The sequence below is a fragment of the Eurytemora carolleeae genome, unplaced genomic scaffold (assembly GCF_000591075.1).
Source record: "Eurytemora carolleeae unplaced genomic scaffold, Eaff_2.0 scaffold2095, whole genome shotgun sequence".
NCBI classification, from domain to species: Eukaryota; Metazoa; Arthropoda; class Copepoda; order Calanoida; family Temoridae; genus Eurytemora; species Eurytemora carolleeae.
In genome coordinates this window covers 20,478-31,237 of record NW_019397981.1, presented here as the reverse complement: position 1 = coordinate 31,237, position 10,760 = coordinate 20,478, and the positions used below count along the sequence as shown (strand labels likewise).

The window sequence follows — 10,760 nt, the reverse complement described above, 5'->3', positions numbered from 1 at the left end:
GACTTTATTGCAATACTTAAAGGGAGTGTTCGCGAAAAATGAAAGGGGGTATAGGCTTAATGCGATAAAAAAGCGCTTTTGATCGCTACTAATCTTACTTCTACCTGTTGCGTCTATAAGGAGAAACTTGTTAAAGACGTCTCATACCGAATAACTTAGCGGCCATACAAATTGAGAAAATAGCAACATACGACTTAGACCGTAAAAAAATCAATTTAATTTCAAATAAATCATTTAGATATTACAACCTATAGTCATCGATTATCTTTTGCCACATTTGTATGTAGTTTATATTTTATAATATTTTTAAATTAGTTTGTTTGTTTCTCTTGTCGCTTGCGCAACTGTCTAAGAATGCCGCGCACCACTCACAATTTTCGAAATCCGTTGAAAACGTTTTCTAAAAAAATAAAATATTATAAAATATAAACTTTATACAAATGTGGCGAAAGATAATCGATGACTATAGGTCGTTATCTAAATGATTTATTTAAAATTAAATTGATTTTTTACGGTCTAAGTAGCATGTTGCAATTTTCTCAATTTGTATGGCCGCTAAGTTATTCGGTATGAGACGTCTTTAACAATTTTCCCCCTATAGACGCAACAGATAGAAGTAAGATTAGTAGCGATCAAAAGCGCTTTTTTATCGCATTAAGCCTATACCCCCTTTCATTTTTCGCGAACACCCCCTTTAAGAGTATTTATATTGCTACAACTCAAATAGTTTTGCAAGACATTTATAAAATCATCTATTAAGTGAGATGGTTCTGTTTACACGGAATTATTGCTGTGTCGCATGCTCATTGGACTATTTCAAGTCGTAATTTGAGTCTTAAAGTCGTCTTAATATTCCAAAGTTTACTGGTTATCACTGTATTTTGACTAGATCATTTTATACAAAAAATGCAAATCAAATTACTGATATAATCAATCCTTTCCAAGACTAAATTGTAAATGGCACAACTTAACAAATCAATATTGATAGAATAAATTTAGGACTTATAAGGTTACACCCGCCACACTCTTATATTGGAGTTTTTAATATTAGAAAGTTTACATTGTTATCAATATGGATTAAAAGATTGCAAGCGAGTGGCAGATATTATTTTTATAAATTTCTTCAGAATCATGCAAGACGACATTTAAAAACAATATCGAAGGGCAGCTTACAAAAAAAAAAGACTTTGAATATGTCAATTTGAACTCTAAATGTTGGGTTCTGTTTTGAAAATAGTGTTGAATTGATATGCTTGTAAAAATGAACAAGTTCTGGGCTCCATTGTAAAAAAATGGGTTAAATGAATTCCCAAAAGTTTGCGGGAAACCCGCTGTGTCTAATTAATAAATGCAAATAACAAAATTTTCTTGAAAATTTTATATTTAAATTCATTGATAAAGTTTCTAAAAAATTTGTTGTTACCTGTATTTCGGATTCTGGTACAGGAGGCACCGGAAAACTAATAGAGCAGGAATCAGTTGTTGATTTGGATTTAAATGTCGGCGATAAATCAGGTGTAGATATTAAATCAGATGGTGAACTTTCAGCTGGTAAATCAGCAGCTGACGAATAAATATCAGCTGTTAAACTAGAATCAGCTGTTGTTTTTGAATCAGCTTCTGGTGGAATAAAATGCAAAGAAACTTTCTCACTTCCTAAAAAATTAGATATTTTTTTGCCATTTTCGAAAAAATTGAAGCAATATAATTGATTTCTTCAACAATTTTGGATCAATAATAAAAGAAAGAAAAATAAAATAAAATTTTACTTTAGAAAAATATTAAATTTTTCTTTTAAGCAATGTTTGTTTTTTTACGTGTATGCTTCTTGAGAAAATGAGCACAAAAGTAAACAGTGTACACACTTCACAGTTTAAACAGCAAATAATAATAAAAAGTTGTTCCTTCCAGATTTTGATTTAAGCCATGTGTTAAACTATTTTAAGATCAAAGAAATCATATTTATGGAATTAAGTGGAGTTAAGCTTACCTTCGGTAACGACGGCAATCAGATAATTATCATTACTGAGGCTAAAAACAGAAATTAATATATTATTTCCTTGAAAAGTATTAAATTTGAATTAAAATCATGCAATAAAAGAATTTGATGTACTCAGCTTCAAATTGTCTTCAATTAGTTGCAATTATTACTTACTTATTAGTGCACTGGATATTACTGGATTCTGTACTCTCAACTTTATTCAGTTTCTACAGTTATTCAGTAATACATTCATCCATATATCCAAGGTTATAATCCAAAGAAAGTTAATTCAGAGGTGTACGCATTTTTTGTACTGCAGTGCACTGTTTCTGGGCGATAATGTAAACACAAGACAAATATAACAGCCTGACATATGATCCATCTTTCACATAAAAAATCAATGAAATGGTCATAGGAAACTGGTCATGTGAATTTTCAAAATTATCAAAATTAAATGCTTTTATCCTCCTCGGATACTAAACAAACACTGATGCATCTACTCTTGTTTACAAATTTATCCCAGACGTATCTCAAACAACCATGTTGGAGACATTGTGGTTGATTGAGCTTAGGTTGAACTTTTAAAGTGGAAAACCCTTCTTTGGTTAATCCCAAAATACTTCTATTTACAAATAATGATTAATCCTTAATAGAATAATGGAAAGTGTGTCCAAAAAAATATTTTTTTTCTAATGTATTCTGTTTCCTGTAAAATGGGTGAATAAATATTGTTTTCTTGTGCAGTTCGCAAAAATGCCTTGAATTCACTTCTGAAAAATAATTAAGAAAGTTTTTGTCTGAAATTTTAAACAAATTGATTTCTCCCTCCTTCCGCACTTTTTTTTTAATTGCGTATATATAAAATATCCCTTCCCTTCCCTTCAAAGCTTTGACTGATCAAGTAATAATTATATATCAATGTTTTTGTTTCTTAAACTGTTCATTTTTATTTGCGGATTTTTACGCATTTTTTTGTTTATCATAAACAACTAAAAACTCACAAAAAACAACAACTTTTTAAGTCAGAAAAATGACGACATCTTTTACATTTTTGATCCGATTAAGGTTTCAATTGAGTACCGTTGTACATCGAGCCTTGTCATCTTTGCATACGGTCCCGTCACATGAAATTACGCTTACAATTGCCTTTAATAGCCCTCTCTGGAGACTTCGGTTCTTGTTCTGTAGAAACTCTACCAAAGTTCTTCTAAGAACTTACCTGTTTCCGAAAAGGAAGTTTATGTACGGAAAAAGCTGAAGAACTTGCTGAACAAACTCAATGTTTTCACAAACATATTCTCCACACAGGTTGAACACAAACTTCTGAACAATTAAAAACCTGAGGTTGAAATTAATGAAAGAAAGTTCAGTAGTTTAACTATAGCTACGACTAGTTCAATTAACGCCAGAAAGGTATATATAAAGAATTGGTACGTTTTGACTTCGTTTTATAGCTAAAATTGGAACGTTTGAATACAAAGCAGGACGAAAAACAAAATACAGCGCGGCGTTTAAAGAAAACATCAAAATGCTCGAAAAATACATTTTTTTTCGTGCAATTTTTAACAGGAAAAAGAAAGAAAGTTGCCATTATTTTATAGCACATCCGTTTTGCTTCGTTTTTAACCATTCATTTGTATTTCCAAAAAGCGACTATTTCCATTGGTTATCGATTTTAAAATCAACGGATTTTGTCGGTCGTTTAAGGAATTGTGTGTTATTTTCAAACTCCTCTGTTTCGTCAACGGAACTTTACCCTATAGCCGTAAACCCTCCGCCCAGCCCATGCATATTTATTCTGTCCCCCCCTCACAAGAAATCCCTACCCCCCAGGAATTGAGATACAGGTGTCCCACGAAACTTGACATTTGGTGAACAGTTTTTAATGTCGTCTTCCATACTTTGTAAAATGGCACTTTTTGCAGTTTTATTTCTTCAAAAAAATCTGTTCCTCAAATTTATTTACTTTGAAATCATTTTTACTATAATATGACTTTCATGTGATATATTTTATTACTCATTTTGAACTCAAAGAACTTAACAAATTATGGAAAACGACATTTTAGCATGCAGTCTATCAAAAGTTTAAAAACTTAAAACATGTTGAATCGGACCCCCCCCCCCATTTTAGAGATTTCAACGTGCGTTGTGCCTGAATACAGGGTATAATACCTTGTTATGTTTGTGCGATAGCTGGGCTAGCTTGCAGGTCACCTCAGGACTGTGAATCAAGAAGTATCCCTCTACATACACAACCTGATTCAACTTTATTTTGAACTGTTATACACTTTACTGTACTGTACTGCATATCTAGAATTTCAGGGTCTTTGCGCCACTTTTAGGGCAACAATTTAGCAGTTAATTTTCTGCCATTTTTATTTTTAAAATTTTTTATTTTTATTATAGTTGAAAATGAACCAATTTAAAGGGAGTGTTCGCGAAAAATGAAAGGGGGTATAGGCTTAATGCGATGGAAAAGCGCTTTTGATCGCCACCAATCTTACTTCTATCTGTTGCGTCTATAAGGAGAAAATTGTTAAAGACGTCTCATACCGAATAACTTAGCGTCCATACAAATTGAGAAAATTGAAACATTCGACTTAGACCGTAAAAAATCAATTTAATTTCAAACAAATCATTCAAATATTACAAACAATAGTCATCGATTATCTTTCGCCACATTTGTATATAGTTAATATTTTATAATATTTTTTAATTAATTCTTTTACATTTTATTTTTTTAGAAAATGTTTTCAACGGATTTCAAAAAATGTGAATGGTGCGTGGCATTCTTAGAAAGTTGCGCAAAAGACAAGAGAAATAATCAAATTCAAAACAAATTAGTTATAGAATATTATAAAATATAAACTATGTACATTTCTATCGCATTAAGCCTATTACCCCTTTCATTTTTCGCAAACACTTCCTATAAGATGGCGTGAATGTATGTTTGTGTCCTTAGATGTCTCATTTTGTGAATTTTATTTATTTTTTTTTTGTTAAGAAAGGAGGATTGTTCTATATATCAAGCTGGTTCAATGTATACCCATATTATTAAGATTGTCAAATTTTTCATTTTCGCTAACACTAGTGATTTTCTATCATTAAACCCCATTTGAGGGGCACATTTTTGATTTTTGTAAAAAATGTATTCTATAAATATGCCTTAGAATTCCAAGTGAAATACTATTTTGCTTCTGTAAAATGATTTTAGAAAAGTTTCACTAGATTTCACACCCCTAATACATATTAGTACATTATTTAACTCTGAAGAAAAACCTTCTAACCTCTGAGTTGAGGACTGTATTAAAAAACCTTCTAACCTCTGAGTTTAGGACTGTATTTAAAACCTTCTAACCTCTGAGTTGAGGACTGTATTTAANCCTAAAGTTCTCTCTGGTCCTTGAACTAGATCTGTACAGTGTCCAGTATGAAGATATGAAGGGGGGGTGGTTATAGTATTGCATACAATCCCTTTAAATTTACCTAAAGTTCTCTCTGGTCCTTGAACTAGAGCTATACAGTGTCCAGTAGGAAGATCTGAATGCTCTGCTAGGTAACTGACAACTCCAGAGTTGTTCAAAAACTTCTAAACAAAGATCTCAATGGTTAACCCTATCACGATATCGGGGGGGGGGGAGGTGCCCCCCCTGTGACTTCTTCTGAATAACTTAAAAACGGCTTACATTAACATCACGTTTTTGATGCACAGGGTAGGTTGGAGGACGGTAAAACAGCGGGTCTGTGTTTCAAAGATATCAGAAATGGTTAGTAACTGTTTTATTAGTTAAGCTTCAGGGCGAAGGCTTATAAATTAAAAAAGCCCCTTGAAAATGGATGTAATAACATGTAAATATGTGTTAAAATAAAAATAACTTATTTTGAAAAATTTGCGAAGTACTTTTTGAACTTTTTAAATATCCACCCGTACACCCTAACCATCAAAGTTAGAGGTCTAATTTTTTTATATGTCCTTGAAAAGTTGGACTAGGGACATGGATCACACTCCCCTATCTCAACTCTGAGGGCAAAATCATAGGGATTGCATCAACACACATGATCGTTGCATGATACTAACCGGTACAAGGATTGACAGGTCTATTTTTTTACTTGTGTTAGTCCGTCTAGTGCATTCAGTATGTGATTGACTCTGCAAAGAATAATTAGGTGGGCTGAACCTGTGTGAAGTTTTGAGAGAAATCGCCATAGGAAAAAAATAGTAAAACAGTAAAACCCAAATACAGTGGAAAAGGCCCCCCCCTCTACCCCAATAAACTCCTCCCCCTTCCCTACCTGTAGTATTCTGCCCCCTTGATCAGCTCCAACTCCTCCTAGAAGAGCTGCTTGTCCAGGCTCCTGTGCTAACCATTGATAAACTCTAGCACTGTTCATTCCACATCCTCCACCACACAGTAGGGTTCCAGGACTACAAAATTAGAGACTAGCTGAACAGTGGGGTTCCAGGACTACAATATTAGAGACTAGCTGAACAGTAGGGTTCCAGGACTACAATAATAGAGACTAGCACAGTAGGATTCCAGGACTACAATATTAGAGACTAGCTGAACAGTAGGATTCCAGGACTACAATATTAGAGACTAGCTGAACAGTAGGGTTCCAGGACTACAATATTAGAGACTCGCACAGTAGGATTCCAGGACTACAATATTAGAGACTAGCTGAACAGTAGGGTTCCAGGACTACAATAATAGAGACTAGCTGAACAGTAGGGTTCAAGGACTACAATATTAGAGACTACTCGTCGTTGAAATGAATATTTTATGAGCAAAGAGCTTTATTGCATAAATAAATAAATGAATAAATAAATAATGATTTATTGAGATAATATCAAATAGTGATCATCATTCACAATAATAATACAGATAAAATATTGGTTCAAAAGTCTCTGTATATATGGAAGGGCAGATTTTCTACATTTTTTTGGGCCTGGCATGATTGACATGGACATGATACTGCTTCTAGTGGCGTAGTTGGTGTTCATGTGGGTGAACTGCAGCAGGGAAATGATGACGATGCATTTCTTTGTAAAAGAGAGGGAAAGCTTGTCCCTTCTTGACTCCAGTGGATCTCCAGTTCACAGGACTCCAATGCAATTATATATTCGACATAATCTTTGCCTAGAATAATATTTAGGCGAACTCTCTGTATCCGTTCAAGGGCATTGTTTTGGTGAACTGTGAGAGAAGAGTGCCATACAACACAACAGTACTCAACAATACATTTAATAAAGGTTTTGTAGACTGTTAAGACAGTAAAGGAAAAATGAAAGAGGGTATAGGCTGAAAGCTAATCACTTTAGCTCTTGATCGCGACCCATGAAAGTCATATCTGATGAGTGATGTTCCTGTCTCGAGAAATTGATATAAAACTGTGTCAAATCTATACGAAAATTAATATATATACAATTTTGTATAAAAGTAGTAGGTTTAAACAGATCATATTCAGCAAATAAGCAACCAATCTGAAAACGATGATATCCCAGAGAAAGCTAATTGTAATTTAGGTTTACTTTTATATTTGGTGTTTCTATTTTCAACAGATTTCATTCATAATTTATTTTTACGTCCGTATTACTTGACCAGAAATTCCCCCAATGGCAGTGCAGTAAAGTGGTCACGTGATACAGGCGGAGACACGTGACCAGTATACTGCTCTGCCATTGGTGATAGTTCTGGTCACGTGATTTAAGTTTCAGATTTTTTAAAATTTTACATATATGAATTTTCGTATAATTTTAACACAGTTTTATCAGTTTCTCGAGACAGGAACATCAGATAAAACTTTCATGGGTCGCGATCAAGAGCTAAAGTGATTAGCTTTCAGCCTATATCCCCTTTCATTTTTCCTTTACTGTCCCTCTAATAGGTTTTCCATTTTCATCCTAACATACTTCAGCATAGAGAGAAGAGATACCCCATCTTACAAATCTCTATGTTGTTCAGCTCCCAGTCCATGGGTATCAGGTATCCAAATTTCCAACAACTTTATAGATTTAATTCGATCTAGATTATTTTTGTTGTTCTGTAGATGTGTACTGTAATCTGCGACTGCTTTTGTTATCAGCATGTAGCATCAGGTTCTGATCAGTTCACTGAGATATAGAGTAAATGTAGGTCTGTGTAGGCTTTCTGTGGGGATCAACACCTATATCGCAGGGTACATGATTTTTAACGTTGTAGGAAGAGAGACAAAGATACCAGTTCTAGGAAGGTGAGGCCATCTACATATTTAAACCTGAGGGTTTCATCAACACAGTCAGCATTGTTGTTGCACTGTATGAGGTACTCCAGTACACCAAGCAGTGTACCTTGGGGTCCACTTCCAGGGATGTGATGTACTCTAGATGTATTTCCATTAAACTTTACAGATATCCCAGCTATCATTCAATCTCCGCCATTTCTTGGTCTTCAACATTTCAAAACACTTCAATGTCAGTACCATGTAGTATATACTAAATTCTTTCTTACTGATGTAGAATGATGTAGAAATAATCTGATTTAGTATATACTACATGGTACTGACATCGAAGTATGTGGGAGATCATATCTGCGCTGTAGTATATACTACATTGTATATACGACACATCCTGGTGGGTAACATTCAGTATACCACCAGTACCTAGATCAGATATGATGATCGTAGCTCTGGCCAACTCTGGCAAAGCCTGTTGTATATACGAGGCGGTACAACCGAAATTGTCTTTTTGTTAGCTGGGATAGATCTTTTGGATAGCTAGGTAGCTGGTTAAACAGGCACAATAGTCATGGTTGTACTCCCGCAAAGGCCTCAGACCAGTCTGGTCCAGGTGCTTCAGGATCCTATCCACCATGGCAACCAGGAGATGATCAGTCCCAGTTCCCTTCTGGTTTCAATGCTGTGCAGGGTCTAGTTTGGCAGAAGTACCTTCTAGAATCTATTTCTTTAGGAACCTTTCAAAAAGTTTGGAAAAATCACTAGTGCTTGAGATCTTTCTGAGATCTTTCACTGTTACGGAGACTGAACTTTGGGCACTATACACTCAAACTTCCAGGTTTCAGGATAGTTTCCAGACTCCAAGCAGGCATAACAGATGTTATACACTCAAACTTCCAGGTTTCAGAATAGTTTCCAGACTCCAGGCAGGAATAACAGATGTTGGTGAGAGGGGTTGCAAACTCCTGTCTAAGTCTGTATGAGATATCTGTAGGCAGAACGGACTTTGTTTACTTTATCTTACATGATTATAGATAAACTTCATGATATCGTACACCTTTTATATTTCATACTTAATATTTGATATAAAAGAATTACAAAGTTTCAAATATCTAAGGTTGCAAAGCTATAGAAAATAAAGAATCTCAGTTTGTGGCAAAGGCTCATTTCTCTTAGTAAGAAATTAGATAAAATTAAGGCTTTTTGTTTTCTAAAAAAATATTTTTTTACTTACAGTTGAGTTACTTCTTCGTATATTCCTGCAGAGATTGTGTCCAATTCCTAAAAAATTTAAATTTGAAGTTTTCTTTTAAAATCATTAAAAATGAGATTTGTTTTGACAGGAGGTCTTGCACTCAATGACCAGGTTTTTATTTTTGTAAGAAAATGTTGTCTTCAATAAATCTAACCTGTGCAATGTTTTCTTCAAGATTATATCTTTTAATCAATTCCTCTCCAAACTCTTCAGCCACTATTATATCAAGGAGAGGGTTCCCAAAGCAAACTTAAAATAAAGAAAATGATAATGATAATAATGACAGTAATAATAAAAGTAGTAGGTTTAAACAGATCATATTCAGTAAGTTTCAACAAAATATGTTAAGAAAATAAATAAGTTTTTACAAAACAAGTGCTGCAGAATTATGTTAGAACCAACAAAAATGCACTGTAGGCAGTATGAGAATTTCTTGACTTTCTCCAATGGTATTTAGAGATAAAATTAAACACCCAATTGGAATGGTATTCTTTTACTATTCAATTTAAAAAAAATTAAGAAAAAGGTTGAAATTGCTAATTTCTTCAGCGTTGTGGTTTAAAGATAAGATTCAAATACAACGAAATCTGCGAAATAAAATGTTTTAATTATAAAAATACTAGCTAAAAAATTAAAATATGAAAATAAATAAAAAACTATTGGAAAAATTCAATTTTTTTAGCCTATGACACCCCAAGGATACCCATAAGTGTCCACACAAAATTCCAACCCATTCAGTTCAGCCGTATGGCCGGCCAGAGGGAACATATTTACGAATGTAATGTTTTATTATAAAGATAGATACTCTGCTATAAAGCTGAAAACTCTAATTAAAAATTTCTAATCTGTATTTTTCTGATAATGTTCTTATTTCCTAAGCTACTCAATTTCGTATATAATGCCATTTTGTTGAAGGATTATTTGACGAGAAAGCTGCTTCAGTCTACGATATCAAGTTGAAAAGAATTACAGATTAGAAAAGAAACGTTTAAGTAATTCGTCATTTTTTTTTATCGAAAATACAATTTAAGCATTATGTATGCCTGGTTAGGGCCTGGATATGAACTCCCTGAATGAGGCCTAAAGCAGGTGTTAACTCTCTAGTTTTCATGTTTGATCAATAGACCAATATTTCTGGGTCAAGGACAATTATGCAATAATTTGTGTCTTGTTTTATCAATAAACAGATATATTGTCAATAAACAGATATATTGTTTATAAACAGATATATTGTCAATAAACAGGTATATTGTTAATAAACAGATATATTGTCAATAAACAGATATATTGTCAATAAAATATTAGAGACTC

The 10,760-nt window shown here is 33.5% G+C and overlaps 2 protein-coding genes across 2 annotated transcripts in view; one reads left to right on the top strand and one right to left on the bottom strand.

Moving 5' to 3' along the window:
• Positions 1-1,423: 1,423 nt before the first annotated feature.
• Positions 1,424-9,694, bottom strand: LOC111716512 (adenosine kinase; the record flags this gene model as incomplete). Its single annotated transcript, XM_023491989.1, is given in 10 exon segments — positions 1,424-1,656; positions 1,991-2,031; positions 2,156-2,208; positions 2,688-2,751; positions 3,201-3,304; positions 4,154-4,237; positions 5,340-5,570; positions 6,275-6,407; positions 9,429-9,475; positions 9,604-9,694. Coding segments are annotated over 8 exon segments (909 nt in total), but the record flags the coding sequence as incomplete, so codon positions are not given.
• The window catches only part of LOC111716511 (uncharacterized), a gene marked incomplete at its 3' end in the record, with an annotated part of 22,754 nt that continues 14,174 nt past the window's right edge, over positions 2,181-10,760 (top strand). Inside the window, exon 1 of the mRNA XM_023491988.1 lies at positions 2,181-2,247. The remainder of the gene's footprint in view (positions 2,248-10,760) is intronic.